Source organism: Citrus sinensis, chromosome 7, assembly GCF_022201045.2.
Source record: "Citrus sinensis cultivar Valencia sweet orange chromosome 7, DVS_A1.0, whole genome shotgun sequence".
Taxonomy (NCBI): domain Eukaryota; kingdom Viridiplantae; phylum Streptophyta; class Magnoliopsida; order Sapindales; family Rutaceae; genus Citrus; species Citrus sinensis.
The window spans coordinates 5289104-5305075 of NC_068562.1; the positions used below are offsets into that span (position 1 = coordinate 5289104).

At 35.7% G+C, this 15972-nt stretch overlaps 2 protein-coding genes across 7 annotated transcripts; both read left to right on the forward strand.

The window, feature by feature from the left end:
- The first annotated feature begins 1113 nt into the window (after positions 1-1113).
- Positions 1114-12333, forward strand: LOC102618946 (methylmalonate-semialdehyde dehydrogenase [acylating], mitochondrial-like). 5 transcript variants are annotated; one of them, XM_052444011.1, is made up of 20 exons: positions 1114-2899; positions 3014-3544; positions 4097-4191; positions 4412-4480; positions 4590-4751; positions 4816-4913; positions 5105-5168; positions 5414-5477; positions 6287-6366; positions 7261-7326; positions 7916-7966; positions 8110-8261; positions 8995-9103; positions 9324-9404; positions 9628-9705; positions 9844-9879; positions 9989-10032; positions 10313-10391; positions 10856-10925; positions 11072-12333. In XM_052444011.1, the coding sequence occupies exons 2-20, from the start codon at positions 3037-3039 to the stop codon at positions 12217-12219; spliced, it is 3054 nt and encodes a 1017-aa protein (XP_052299971.1). In that variant the 5' UTR covers positions 1114-2899; positions 3014-3036; the 3' UTR covers positions 12220-12333. The 5 variants fall into 5 exon arrangements, with proteins under 5 accessions (XP_052299971.1, XP_052299968.1, XP_052299970.1 ...); XM_052444008.1 differs by having other exon boundaries at positions 1116-2899; positions 4835-4913; positions 5014-5168; XM_052444010.1 differs by having other exon boundaries at positions 1116-2803; positions 4835-4913; positions 5014-5168.
- A 155-nt stretch (positions 12334-12488) lies between these two features.
- Positions 12489-15878, forward strand: LOC102619635 (uncharacterized). Of its 2 annotated transcripts, none has more exons than XM_006466278.4 (4): positions 12489-13124; positions 14144-14441; positions 15046-15111; positions 15432-15878. In XM_006466278.4, the coding sequence occupies exons 1-4, from the start codon at positions 12772-12774 to the stop codon at positions 15831-15833; spliced, it is 1119 nt and encodes a 372-aa protein (XP_006466341.2). In that variant the 5' UTR covers positions 12489-12771; the 3' UTR covers positions 15834-15878. The 2 variants fall into 2 exon arrangements, with proteins under 2 accessions (XP_006466341.2, XP_006466342.2); XM_006466279.4 differs by having other exon boundaries at positions 15061-15111.
- The last annotated feature ends 94 nt before the right edge of the window (positions 15879-15972 follow it).

The window sequence follows — 15972 nt, forward strand, 5'->3', positions numbered from 1 at the left end:
TCTATCTACTAAGCATTACACTTAAAAGTTTACTCGGTTCTTCCCATTAATATAAGATAAAAGTCTACCCTTTACTTGAAAGACACGAATGCCATCATTGTGAACTCATTACTCTTAGCATAAATTTAAAGACATGATTGCTATCGCCCATCAGGGTACGCGCCCAGATGGCCTCTTAGTAACACTACTTGCAAGCAGGCTAACAACAACGAAAAGCCACAATGCCCTGCCAAAAGATGGTAAAACTTCGAATGCCACGCATATCTCATACACACACTCGTCTCGTCTTCACAATTTCTTTCCTTTCTATTTTAAAATACAAAAATCTATCTATACGTATTTCATTTTATAAAGCATTTTAATAAATAAAATGAACCTGTAAAATGAAGATTACTTGTTAATTGATAGATAATATATTTAAGTTAATGGATATAATTTTATTCTTTGTTATTTGATAATTTTTTTATAAATCACTAACAAAAGTAAAAACTAAATATGTAAATATACAAATTAATTTATATGTGTAAATAACAAATATCAATTATTTAATCTTCAACATCACATATTAATTCAGATCTTTTTTATGTTTATAATTGGAACAACATAATTCTTAGTTTTATTCGTTGTCTTTTTTCTTTTGAAATTACTCATTGGCTAAGATTGTTACAATATTTATTAATTTGTATTTTTTTTTCGGTTGAAGAAGAGATAATAACAAGAGGATAAACTAAGATTGGGTTCTGTTAATGTTAAAATATATATGTTTTTAAAGAACATATAAAAGTTTCAATATATTATACTTGTTTCTTTTTTATTGTTTAATCATTAAAATACACGTTTAATATATTTGATATCTAGTAAGTTTAAATTTCAAATGATTGAAATTAGAATATTGTCCTAACTAATTTTTAATTTAATGGACTGTTAATTAAGTCTAATAATACATACTTATAATGATGCTATAATTTTTATAATAATAGGATAGGAGGAATTTGAATTAATGTATTAGTGACCCATAAAATGATGTATTTGGGGGGGAAAAAGGCCAAAAAAGACAAGAAGAGACAAAAAAAGTAAAAAAAAAAAAAGAAAAAAGGAAGGAAAATCGGAAAACAGAGTTGGAGCACGTGGTCATATCAGAAAAGAAAGTGGCCGAAGAGAGTGTCGAGACAGGTTGAGGAGGTTGTCCCCGTGAATAAAAAAACTAGGGGGCGGCCAGATCGTTTTCCTTTGAATTTGATCAGCAAAGCCTTCAAATTTCCCTCCCACTTTCTTCCATTCTTCGTCTGTTTCTCTCACTACTGTTTTTTTTTTTTTCATCTTTTAAATAAGGTAACGTATTAATTCTCCTAAAACTCTATTTATCCCTTCCCTTGTTTTGTGATAGTAAACGCACCACTCATCTCTACAATGCAATATTTTTGTTTATCCTGGTTGTTATTTTTGGAATATCATTTCTGTATTTCATGATTTTGTTTTTTGTTTTTCCTTCAAATCGTTGTTGTTTGTAATTTGATTCTGTCCAATTCTGCTGTCCTCTTTTTACTTAATTTGCTTGTTTCATGGTCGTATATAGATATCCAGACTTAAAATTAGGGCGTGCAAGTGCCTTTGCCTGTTTTCAATCCTATTGCTTTACCTTTTGGTTTCAATATCATTTCTGTATTTTTCGAGTTGCTAGATTTTGTTCTTCTTCGTTCACATAAGCACTAAAACACGTAAGCGTTGTAATAGTTTCTTTCTTTGTCCATTTGATTGTCTTATAATCAAGCTTAGAGGCTTCTGCATTTTACTTGCAAGTTCTATTTTGGTTTTAAGTTGATGAAAGGTTTATTTAGTTGTATTATTCTTTCGTTTCTATGCGATGCTTGTTGAATGGATTGTGAAATGTTCTTTTGCATTTGCATTCTTTATGAAAACATATTTTCACATATTCTGCTGCTCCCAAAGTTTCACATACAAAGGGAAAGTTTTCCTGATGTTTGATCCTAAAAAGGGGAACATGCTTGAAAAAGTAACATGAAAAATCGATGGATTATTTGGAACCATTGACCGTTTTTGAAAGCCATGATCGTGGAATGGATATAGATCTATGAAGTAGCTTTTAAAGAAACTTTGTTTTATACACGCGTGCATGCACACACAAACACACCGGGGGACAAGTCTGATGTATCAGGACAATTTGACCTTTGTTTCATTAAGGGTCGTCGGTTAATTTGGTCTATGTATATGGTATCCTGGAGAGAAATGGACCAACAAGATGTAACTTTTGTACCAATCAATATGGGTTCTATAAGTGGTTTTTGCTGGAACGGCAACCATGGTCTAATCTCAGTCCACCAATTATGACTTTCAGAGGACCGTCAACTGTTTATGTCATTCAGAAGAAAGTCTTAGTTTTTGTGAGAATTGAGAGGTTCTGAGTCTATTTGAGATACTTCTCCCCTTATTTTGAGGTTATTTTTAATTATTGTGTGGGATAATAGTAATTCTAAGTGACCCTGCTGTTGTGCCACCTCGAAAGGCTAATTCTTCTGATGGATTGGGGCCTGTGAGTGCGATATACGTGGTTCCTAGTTTAAAGGCGACTTTGGTATTCTACAGAAGAAGAAAAAATTGCCATCATATAAGAATTCAGAAAGGACACCATCCAAAAAAAAAGGGAGTTTACACTCACCTTTCAGTTGTTATGGTAGTGGACTAGTGGGGTGGGAGAATCTTTTCAGGTGAGAAGAGGCCTTCAAAGTTAAGCTTATAGTAAGAAAGTGATCCCTTGGAATCTGAAAACAAGAGCTAACTAGTGGTAGGTATTATGAATTAGAAGATAGGGCTCTCACTCTCTTCCCCCTTTTTTTTGGAATTGGCTCTTACTCTTTTATTCTCTATGAAATTTTCAAAGGTACATTATACCTTAATTTTATTCCTTTAAGCTTTTATGTTTTTGTCTCTATACATTACTTGAATGATATCATATGTGTTTTCATTTAGGTGATTTTTTGTTCTTCTGGTACAGGAACACAAATTCAGATAGACCTTATGGAGCAGAAAAAGATGATTCCTCCACCCCCTGGGACTTTTCAAGATCGTGAAGATCTTATTAAACATGTTAGAGACTTTGGCACTAATCAAGGATATGTCGTAACCATTAAAAAGTCCAGAAAAGATAGAAGAGTCATTCTTGGCTGTGACAGAGGAGGTGTCTACCGTAATAGGCGTAAGATTGATGAAAATAAACGCAAAAGGAAAGCATGCTCCCGGCTTATAAATTGCCCTTTTGAAGCCATAGGTAAAAAGGAAGATGATGTATGGGTGCTGACAATAAAAAATGGGGAACACAACCATGAACCTTTCAAAGACATGTCAGAACATCCTTATAGTCGTCGTTTCTCTGAGGAAGAGGTAAAGCAAATCAAATTAATGACTGAAGCTGGTATAAAGCCACGTCAAGTGTTGAAGGCTCTTAAGCAAAGCAATCCTGAGCTGCAGTCAACACCAAGGCATTTGTACAACCTCAAAGCTAAAATTCGTCAGGGAAATTTATCAGGTTAGATCCCTACCAATGCTTTTGAAATGAAACAAATCATGCAGCGGCTAAGATTGGTGGGTGGAAGGTTAACATAGGGCTCTAGGATTGCTTGATAATTAACAAGGTAAATGAGATATATATTACCGAGATCATTTTCTTGATATTACAGTAAGTGGGAGATAAGTCATTTCTTAGTAAGAGCTATTGCAGAGTTTGAATGCGCACATTGACCAACCTAGTTGGACTTCTTTGTGCTTGGTGTCAGATTAATATTCTTCTGGGTCTCTTCATTATCTTTCAATACTAAAAAATGCTCCAAAGATATTGTGAGTAACTACAGGATTGATGTGGATTTATACTAATCTCTGCTTGAAAAGAGTTTTAACTTATTAACAGTTATCAAGCAGTACTTTGGTCTTTGAATAATCGACTAGCATAAGGGTTGGATTTCAGTAAATTAGTACGGAACAGTTAAAATGTTCAGTGGTAGAAGCGTTTTTTTCTTGAAATCAAGAGTGTCAGCTTCAGTGCCTACAAAGTTTTTCATTATCAAATGACGTTGTCTTGCAGAGAAAAGTTTCAAGTCCTGGAGACCAAATAGATCCACTCCTGTAAACACAAGCGCTTCTCCCTCTGGAGTGTCACCAAATATAGACAACAATCGAGTAAGTGATTATGTGAAGAAGAAAAGTTGGTATATAAATTGTATTCTTTCTTGAAATTACTTTGCCTAGGAAAATGGGTTTTTTCTGTTTTGAATTTAGTTTTTACTTCTCTTTTTATCCCTCAATTTCTTTCCGTGTAAATGTATATGTATGTGTATTTGTATTCTCTGTTTAAGAGTTTGAGATTCATACCTCATCTTAAATTTAAATATGGGTGAAGGTTTCAAATTTTATCGGGGGAAAATTTGTGGATTTGCGAGGATCTGCAACCATTGATGTAATAAATCCTGTAAGTGTAAAAATTTAAATAATGAATTTTACATTTTCCCTTAATTCTTGAAGGAGTTGTTCATACAGTATTTATTCACTACATAAACGAGACTTAATTTTTTGATCAGGCAACACAAGAAGTTGGTTCTCAAGTTCCTTTAACGACATATGAGGAATTTAAAGATGCAGTTGATGCAGCCAAACGAGCTTTTCCTGCCTGGAAAAACACTCCTGTCGCTACTCGTCAACGCATCATGTTCAAGCTCCAGGAGCTGATCCGAAGGGACATTGTAAGTGCAGTATTATCTCTTTTACTTTGCCTTTTTATTTTGAACTTCTAATTTTGATTTGCAGAAAGAAATAATTATTTCAGGACAAGCTTGCCATGAATATAACTGTAGAGCAGGGCACAACATTGAAGGCTGCTCAGAGAGATGTGTTATTTGGTTTAGGTATTCTGCATACAGCTCTTATTATATTTTAGAGGATAGTTTTTGTCTGATTGTCCGCGTTATCTAGAGTGATTTCCTCGCTTCCTCATTGTGCTTTCAGAGGTAGTTGAACAGGCTTGTGCAGTGGCAACTCTCCAAATTGGGGAGTTTGTTCCTAATGCTTTGTGTGGCCTTGATACTTACTGTTTTAGAGAACCGCTTGGTGTTTGTGCCGGAATATGCCCCTTCAACTTCCCAGACATGACTCCCTTGTGGGTATGTCTGTTGATTCCTCGATTCTTTTCTTTGGTTTTAAGTTCTTTTTTAATCTAGATGTTTAAATCAAGTTTCTGTTTTGTTTCAAGTCCTGAACCTGTTATTGTTTCTCTTTGAAATGAAATTTGAGCCATGTCTTGCTATGTTCTGTTGTATGGTTGAGAAGGTGTTAATTTTCTTTTCATGGTACTTAAAAAATGGAAGACAAGACTCTTGATGTAATAATGCTTCTATTGTTTCTACAGATGTTCTCAATTGCAGTTACATGTGGCAATACATTTATTCTTAAGCCATCTGAAAAAAATCCAGGTACTTCCTTTAGCTTTGTGGTAATAAATTTGGTTTGATGCCTTTGTAAACCAAATGAAACCGTTGGGAGATATTGACGTTGAACCCTATAACTGGAACTTCTGTTGTATGATGTGAAATTGCCAGTATGATTCTAGTGCAAGCAATAATTGCAGACTGAAGTTTATACAAAATTAGTGCTTTGTTGAGGATGTTTTATCTTGTTAAAAGTTTGGGTTGTAATTCAACTGGACTTAAATCAACAGTGTACCACTTGGCTTATTTGACTCTTCTTTGAACCAGAATTTTCAAAGCTTCCGGATGTCCTTAGTCCGGGAGAATTTGCAAATTGGAGTCTCATTTTTTAGTTATAATTTTAGGTGTCATATAATTTTTTTTAGAAGGTGGAGGGGTAGGCAAAACCTAAATAATTTTTATCTCCCACGCCCTCAGGATTTGAACTTTGGCGGTCAGCTGAATAAAACTGCTTGAAAACTACTCGGCCAAGCCTTTGGGGGCATCAAATATTTAGTTAATGACCGTTTGAAGTATTGTTAAAGGAATTTCATCAAGTCGCATTACTTGGCAGTGCTAAAATTGTTCTCATTTCGTTGTTATGTTTTGTATTCAGACCAATGGTTGCAAGGTTACATAAGAACGGAAAATTTAGTTTAGTTCGTTTTGCATCTTTTGGTAATAATTACCTGCGAATTTTGCATGGTTACCGGATGCATTTAACGTTGTCTTTCTTGTCAATTAGTTATCCATAAGGGACATTTGAGTTACATTGATGCGGTTAATATTGTTATTACCTTTTCTTTTTTCTTCAGGAACTTCAATGATTCTTGCAGCATTAGCAATGGAAGCTGGTTTGCCCGATGGTGTCTTAAATATTGTTCATGGCACCAATGTATAATTTACTTTCTCAAAACCCTTCACTTTTTTGTCACCCTTCACTTTTCTGTCATTCACATGATTGTAACAGATGTTATTGAGGATCAATGGTTTTGTTAATCTAAGGTTTACCAGTAATCTGTGGTGTGTTATCAGAGAAGAGGTGGCCTTTTCTTAGTGCAGAGTCCTTGCACCTAAGTGAAGTGACAATGAGACCAGCTGCTATCCGGATGGTGGTGCACACCTATAGGATTAAAAATTGACTAGATAATTCATAAACATTCTGTCCTTATTGGAAGGAGTGTGATGAGGTTTGATTTTGATATGTGGTTAGTGTTTTTGGGAGAAAGAATTAGAATTAACTAGGTTTGAATGGGAAATAAGAATTGGGGCGTCTCGTATATTTACATTCTGAAACATTCTGAAATCCCAAGCATATGTATATGATACATTCAAGGGGTTTCTTGCATATATCTGTGAATCAAATGTCTCTTTCTTCCTTGCATTTGACCTCATGTTGAAAACTTCAAGATTACATGGACCACGAGTTGACGATGTGGGATCATTGAAATTTGCATTTTTGATGTTAAGAAGACTGCTGATTTAATCTGGAAATGGAAAAAAGTATTTAGTTTGTGGTTGAAATCAATTTTTTCTTGCAATTAACCTCCCTTTGAGGTCAAGAAATTTACGATGTCGTTATGTTTATCCTTTGATTTTATTGTATGCAACTATAGCTTAAGGATTTTGAAACAGCCAATTCATTGGAGTTAGGTATCATTCACAGCTCGAAAGCAGTTTCCTAATACATAAAAAAATGCATACCTTGGAATGTGATAAATAAAGATTTCCAGCATGGGGTCATTAATTTATTGCTGAGAAATTCTTGTTTGGACATGTATTTGTGCAGGATGTCATAAATCATATTTGCGATGATGAGGACATAAAAGCTATATCATTTGTTGCTTCAAGCACTGTAAGTTGTCTGGTTCCTTATGATATGATATGCAATACATGAAGCTGCAACTTAAATTAAGAGACATGCAGAACCAAGTTTATATTTAATCTTACTGTGCTATTTGATGAAAATGTCTTCTTATAATGGTTTATTTTTATATTTGAAGCGAACTTAATGCATTTCCCATTAAAGTAAAGAATTTCATAAATTGTGGTATTGCCCTTTGCTTTATGGAAATGCACAGAAACTTTATTAATCATCTTTCAGCTTGAAATATGTTGTATGCTTGAAACCCAAAATACTTATACCGAGGGAATGTCATGGTTTTGTACAAGGATGCTCAATTCCAGCAAAGCTAAGCTCAAATCCTAAAATTGAGTGTATTTGAAATCCAAACAAGATAAGAGACAAAACAGGTCTAACAGATTATGATAGAAGCAATGCTCTATGGATTCCATCTTGATCCAGTCCTAAATTATTATTTCATATGTTTAATATTGGATTTTAAACTTTGTGTTTGACATTGATATCAATCTTGGTTGTTCTTTTTATATCTTTTTCTCATTTTCCTCCACATCTTTTTAAAAAGTTTCCCATAAACTTTTAGGCTAGCGTGCAGATGTATGCTAGGGCAGCTGCTAGAGGGAAACGTGTTCAGGTGAATACCCTCTATTTGTTTTGTTATCACTCTTTTTCCTTTCCTCTTTTTCTCTGAAAAAGGGTTTCTGTTACTCGACTAGGTTGATATTTTGAAGTCAGCACGAATTTCTTAGTTATCTGATTCTTTTGTTGACTTCATAGTCCAATAGAGGAGGCAAAAATTATGCAATAATCATGCCTGATGCAAGCATAGATGCCACTTTGAATGCTCTGGTCTCTGCTGGCTTTGGTGCTGCAGGAGAGCGGTGCACAGCTCTCAGCACAGCTGTTTTTGTTGGGAGTTCAGTGCAATGGTATATTGATTGTTTTACTTGAACTTATTTGCTATCACAGTCATTTTTCCTTGAACCAAATCCACTATGCCCCTTATGATTCAAGTTCGAAGGCTCATATCTCCTTTAGATGTAATTTATTATTTACTTGAGATCTTCATTGCAAACAGCTTAAATTTGTTATGCTTCAACTTAGGCCTCTTGGAATTATCAATTTATCATGAGCTTGGATATACACATTCTCTTAGAAACAATTTCTGCGAGTAAATATGCTTTAATAATAAGGGATAAAATAGTAGTTATTTTAAAGAAAATCAGACAACAATTGTTAGCTTGGACGGTTTTTGAGGTCAAGGATATTCTCTACAAACCACTTTATATCTTGTAATTAAATATTTCGTCTTTTATGTATTTGTAGAGTTTCTAAGACTCTCTGCTTTCCTTTTCTACTTAAGACTGTCAAAGCCCTTTAGAAATTAAACACTCAGAAGTAGAAATTAACACTCAGAAATTTTACCTAAAAGAGCTCCAGTGCAGACTCAACACTAGCTATTTATATGTCCTTTTCACCTTTTGATCATTTAGGTTGCATTAACTTGATTCATCTAATTAATTAACACTGGAATCTTATTTTGGCAAATGTTGAGTCATGCTGTATTTATATGATAGTTCGTGCATTTGTTCTGATGAGCAAGTCGTTATTCTTTTTGGAAAATAGATGATTGGTGTCAGTAAGATATATCTCAAATCATAGGGGTTCTGCTTTTTCCAGGGAAGATGAACTTGTGGAGCTTGCCAAGGCACTTAAAGTGAACGTGGGAACAGATGCTAGTGCTGATGTTGGGCCAGTGGTTAGCGTAGAGGTGGAAACATACCTCCAAAATTTTAGAATAATTTTGATCTGAGTGATAAAATAGGACTGATGTTGACAGTTGATTTCTGTTTTTTGCATCATATGTTTTTCTATAAGTGGAAAACATTCCTTTACATCTAGATTGCCTTTTCATTTCGTGCATTCTGGATGTTTTTTGATGATTTTTTTTGTCCATCATTATATTTCCTGAAGTTTTTTCTAATTCACAGGTAAAGGATCAGATAAGCAGATTAATTCAGAATGCTGTTGACAATGGGGCTAGCCTTCTCCTTGACGGGAGGAATATTGTGGTATTCATTTATTCAATTTACTAGAAGAGAATATCATATTTTATTGCTTTAACTATTGCTTGACGCTTATTATTTTCCTTTTCTTAGTTCTGCTTGCTATGCATCCTTTAGAATTAAGTGGGCTTTAGAGGATTTTCCAGAGAAGTGTTGATAATTATTGATAATTTCTTGTGTTCAATTTCCATATACAGCAAACCTTCTCTAAGTGATATTGGGTTTGCAGGTTCCAGGATATGAGAATGGAAATTTTGTTGGTCCAACGATCTTACGTGATGTTACATCCAACATGGAGTGTTACAAGGTACTTCTTTTCGTTCTACTATTTCTTTTTGCATTTTCTGAATTAATGGACTTGGATAATTATGATTCTCAGTGGAAAAAGAGTTGAACCAAAGACCCTCCCATATTCTTGACCACACTCTTATTTTGTGTTGAGCAGGAAGAAATTTTTGGACCAGTTTTACTTAATATGCAGGTAACAAACATTTGATTACTGTTTTTTGTTCCTTTATAAAAAATTTTATGGCTTTGATTGGAGACAGATTGACAGACTTCCTCTTGTAATCTTTTTTGACTGTGATCAGGCTGACAGTCTAGAAGAGGCCATAAAGATGGTAAACAGAAACAGGTACTTATTCGCTAATTGTCACCTTTAATTTTAAGTTGGCTTTATGATGCATATCTTTTTTGCATTTTAAATTCATTCTGGGGAATAATTAGTGCTGGTTGTCGCTTTTCCTAACCATGCAAACTTTTCTTAATTTTTCCCTTGTAAGTTTTGATGATAAAGTTAGTTCTTGAAGACTAGAACTCTTTTGAATTTCCTTGGGTAACAAGTTGAAGTGCACGTTCAGTGTTCTCTTAATAACTATACTTCCCTTTTTTCATTCTATTTACTTGTTTTGCAGGTTCGTGAATGGGGCATCGATTTTTACATCATCTGGCTTGGCTGCAAGGAAATTCCAGAATGAAATTGAGGCAAGACTGGTAAGCCGCATTTAGAAACTTAGTCATGAGTTTTGCAAAAAGCATGTTACCAAACATCTCTTTTGTTGACCTCTAGATTCCCTTGTCTCCTAGTTGATTAATGCACAAATTTATTTGACATCCTTTATAAATATGAGTGCCAATCTGTGGGCTAGAGATGTTGCAAAAGTTTATGCCTAAGCACTCTCTGCATTGCTCATATGTGCTATTTGAAGAAGAGGTACCGGGTTGACCATAGAGGAGAATGGAGATGTTGACATTGAGCATGCTCAAGTTTTGCATGTTTCACTAATACTTGCCTGTGGGGTGTTCCTCAGTTTGCTCGTCATAGAAGGATGGAATGGTAGGAGAGTAGGTGATCATCCCAAGAACATAGAGACTTGCGATACCCTTACTCTTGTTTGAGCAAACTCTATATAATCATGAATAACGGTGGTTTCTGACATGAACTTTGTATGATTTAGGTTGGGATCAATGTTCCAGTTCCATCGTCTTTTTCCTCAATTAATGAATCTGGTGAATTCAATTTTTGTGGTATAGTTCCCTTGTCCCCATCTCATGTATCTCTTTCTCTCCTTATCTTTTTGCTCACAAACTTCATTAGGCTTGGTCAAGGTTTATTGGAGGGTATCTTTAGACCTTCTATTGTTTTATCACTTTCGCCTTTTGCCTATTTGCAGGAAAATCAGGTGTGCAGTTCTACACCCAGATCAAAACTGTGGCGCAACAATGGAATGATTTACCGAAACTCGGGATGCCATTAACTATGCCGCTGTCATCTGAGACAGATATGAGAAGCCAAGGAGTTTCTTCAGTTTTTCCTCAATCATCTGAGAGAGAGTCACCTAGCCCAAGAGTGTCTCCAGCCATGTCCTCAGCATCAGAGAGAGATTCACCAAGCCATGAAGTACTGCTGTCCATTCCTTTCACATCGGAGAGAGAATTGTCTGATCCAGGAGTATCATCCCTATCACCTACAGCTAATGTAGACTTACCAGTCCAGGGAGTATCGTTGTTCACGTCTCCAATCATCATGGATTTGTCTAACCGTGAGACATCACTAGCTATGCCTTCGGCAACTGTTGGGGATTTGTCAAGCCAAGTACTCTCTCTACCTATGCCACAAACATCTGAAAGGTTGTATATGCTCCAAACATCTAATTGGAAATCTCCACCCATAACATCTCGAAGGACGGATGCTATTCATCCACCCTCTGAGAGGATTTATATGCCATGTACATCTCAGAGGAATGACAACACAGCTCGAACATCTCAGAGGACCGACACTGCAATGTCGTTGCCTTGTGACAATGCATATGTACCTATGTCTTGTAAGACTGATAGTATTGGTCAGTTATCACACAGGAATGATGGTATGGCTCAAGCTTCTCATCAGGCTGATGCAACCTTGAATCAAACTTCAGACAGGACGTACATGTTTTCTACTTCTCTCTTGAATGACACTGTGAGTCAAACATTTCATAGAACCAACACCACATTGTTTCCAACTTCAGAGAAGATATACATTCCTTGTGCATCTCCTGGAAAGGACCATATAGGCTCACCAGCTCTAAGGACTGATATTCATTTACATTCAAATATTGCATCGGCTTCTCAACCGGCTGATGTTTTACCTCCAACTTCTGAGAGAATGTATATGTCTCCACTTGTTCAGAGAAATGCTGGAATGCCACCAACATCTGAGAGGTTATACATGCCTGCAACATCATCATCTCAGAGGATATATACCCAAAACCCAATACTTCAATTGGATGATTTTTCCAGCCAAGGGTCATCTATTACTTTGCCTACATCTCAGAGAATATAGAATACTACCCACTGTATATTTATTTTTATTTTTAGGTTCCTAGTAGACAAAGGTATCTCATAGTGTCAATAATTCCATTTGATTTTCCAAAATTGAAGAGTTAATGCCGTCTCCCATATTTTTGCATTTATTCTATAGAGCGAGAAGCAAAGAGAGCCTGGGGCATGGTATTGCAAGTTATGAAAGCCGTTGAAGTGTATTATGCAGTTAAGCAGTGCTAGCAAAGCAAGTCTGTTATAAAATTTACGGTTACAGCAGCCTACAGGAAAATAGCAAGTGAGCCTGATATGTAATTGATCTGGAGTCATGGAATTTGGGAAGCTGACATAGCAAAGGAAATTTAACATGCTTTTAGATAATTCACCTGCCCACACTATTCCTAATAGTGCCCTGGCTCCAAAAGTCCAGGGGCCCTGTCCAGTTTCCTCAGTTGTTAATGCTACAAATGGGCAATTTTCTCACGATTTGAAATGCTGTGGACTTGATTGCATTTAAGGAAAAATGAAAGGATCTTAATGAAAAAATTTAACCAACAATTTGCTTACGAAAACAATGAACTGGTCTTCTCGGGAGAGGAAGAGAAGAAGAATGCAGTACACTTACACAGCCGGGGCACCAGCAACTTATCCTCCACTGCCCAAAATCGTAACTGTGAAGTCGAAGCTATCATCTGCTAAAACCCAAATTCCAATTCGATACAGTGCTCATGAATACAGTAATAATAATGATAATATAAATATAAATGATGATGAGGATGATGGTAGGAAGTTCGCTTTACCTTATCACGTCAAAAACATAACGAGCACTTCAAATCCATTTGTGAAGCACTGCCTCAAGCTCCGGCAGAGCTCCTCTTATCGCCACTCTCATGGCTCTGCTTTGGTTGTGGGTACCACTCCTATTAGGTAACCTGAACTATTCCCGCCTTTTTTTTTTTTTGTGTGATGACATTCGAGTTTGTTTTAGTTAATTTTGCAAAACATATTTCTGCTGTTCTTAGTTATCATAAATTTTACATTGGTGTTGGGTTCATTTTCATGTTAGATCAAATAAAAAGTTAGTACTCAATAATTTGCAGTCCTTCGTACTAAAACTACTTCAGGAAATGAATGAATGCTTTCTCTTTTTGGTCTGAGTTGTGGATTTGTAGTCTATAGTTTGCTATTATTAGTATCAATGTTCTCCAACTTTTGGAAGAACCAACAAATGATTGACGGGCATTTTTATCAAATACATGCTTTAGTAGTTTCTGTTGTCTATGTTTATTTGTCAATTCTCATAGCCTGTTTCTTGCTACCTTTTCTTGATGGATTGAATTCATGAATACTTGAACTATACTGTATTTATTTTTTATTTTTTTGCAGTGCTGTGAATTATATTGTGTTGCCACATTTCATAATGCAAACCTCTGTCCCAAAAAATGTTTTTATTCGGAGGTCAACACACTTATTAACAAATGGAGAAAGCAATTTACAAATTTACAATATGTTGTGTTACTACAGCTATAAATGGGGGCAAAGAGGGGAATGCATCTACGGGTGGGGCTGTGGGGTGTTAGGAGCATTTCACAGATTAGCTATTGAAGGGGATAACATCTGGTATTGGAAGTTATTGATAGGTTTTCTGTTAAGGTTCTGAGTGAAAATTGCTGAGATGTATGTTTTTGGGACCTTCAGTAAAGAGAGTTGAAATAGGCATCTACATTACGACAGACCAATGATGTGCTTCTCATTGTAGGTTATGCTTTTATATAATATAACTGAAGGGGACTATAAGAGAGAAATTAAAAGGAAGTGATGATTTTGAGCAGAAGCAACAGTATCTTCCGGGGAAATATACAACTTTGATGCATTATTGTTCCACAGGAGACTATAGTACTTCCCATTATATGTTGAGTGAAATCCTTAATGAATTTTATTCGCAGGGAAATATACAACTTTAATAGGTCCTTGCAAGAGAGAACTGTCAGAATGGATTGTTTACTGTTACTTGATAAGGTGGAAGTTCCTGAAGGACTAGACAATATTTCTACTCATACTGTGCGTGTTAGCTCTGTGGTGATGAAAAAACTTTCTGGAGTACAATCATCTGAATCCATTGAAGCAATTGCCCTAATGAAAATTCCAACTAGTGTTTTTAGTATAGATGTCAATCAAAAAGAGGCAGATTGCCGAAGTTGGTTCCCATCTATACACCGAATTCTAGTCCTTGATGGAATTCAGGTAAATTTCACTTACCTAGAAATTTTTTATTTTGCACTCCTGTCAAATTTTGATCTTTAATTCTAATCTCGCATTATTGTGATGAAGGTGGCGCCATAAAGCCTCATTGCCTTAAGAATGTTAGGAAACTGATGATTTTGCATGTTGGTCTAATCATTGGCAACAAGAACTAACCAAATACCTACTCTGTGATAGTTATTGAACATACACATAGAGGAGAATCCTAATGGAAATTCAAATTGAAGATATTCTTATGTAGCTATATGCACTAGGTCAAGCTTACTTCTTTTGACCTTGTGGTGCAACAATAGTCTGAACTTGTTGCCATCATTTTTTTTCCATGATTATTTGTTGGCTCTGCTTGTTGCAACATAATATGTTTGAACTTATTGCCATCATGTTTGTTCTATGATTATTTGTTGGCTCTGCTTGTCGCAACATAATATGAGAATGTATTTGAAGGCTTATGAAGGTTCTCATCTGATGCTTGATTTAACAATTATAAAATTTGCATGGCATTTAGTTCTACAGCATTCTTTAATTTAAAATTTGCAGGCATTTAATACCTGGAACATTCAGGGCACATGCATCACTAATGTGTTAGAGTTGTTCCCTGCAGGACCCCGGTAACCTCGGCACATTACTCAGAACAGCTATGGCCTTTAAATGGGTAACATGGCAAACCTAATATCTTTCTACCTTTGGTTTTTCCTTTTTAATTATCTTTTTATCTTGTTGATTATGTGTTTATTTGTATGTGTTAAGCACGGTCACTTCTAGATACTCGTCAATCAGTCATGCATGGCCGAAATATATTCAGTAACCCAAAATCCAAAAAAAAAAAAAAAACAATACCAATCCATGCTTGACCCAACAATAGTATAAATGATGCATACATCAAATTCCCCCATGATTCCATCATTCATATTTTCTAACATTACAGCATATCTTATGGATGGTTATAATGATTCGAGGGTCAAAATGCAACAGGGAGGTGTTTTCCTGCTTCCTGGCTGTTGTGATCCATTCAATGAGAAAGCTCTTCGGGCTAGCCGTGGGGCCTGCTTTCAGCTCCCCATAGTTTCTGGCAGTTGGTATCATCTTGAAGTGCTTAAAGATGAATTTCAGATGAAGTTACTAGCTGGACATGCAGGTGGTAATGAAGAGCCGAGACCAGTGTTACAGTTGTCTCAAGAGCTTGTGGATTCTTTCGCCGGTGTTCCGTTGTGCTTGGTTATGGGTAGTGAAGGGCGTGGCCTTTCAGAGGAATCACAACGGGTATGTGAACTTGTGACTATTCCGATGCAAGGAGAATTTGAGTCCCTTAATGTTTCTGTTGCGGGTGGAATTTTCTTGTACATGCTTCAGCCAAAGACTCAGAAATTTATATAATTTTTAACTCAATTTAATTGATGGTTTGATGTTGAATTGACGACATTGAAGCGAGATTATGATTTATATTTATGCACATGCCGTGTGCATCAAATATTGAAACAGCAGTTTTTTTTATTTTTTATTTTTTCAAGTAAGA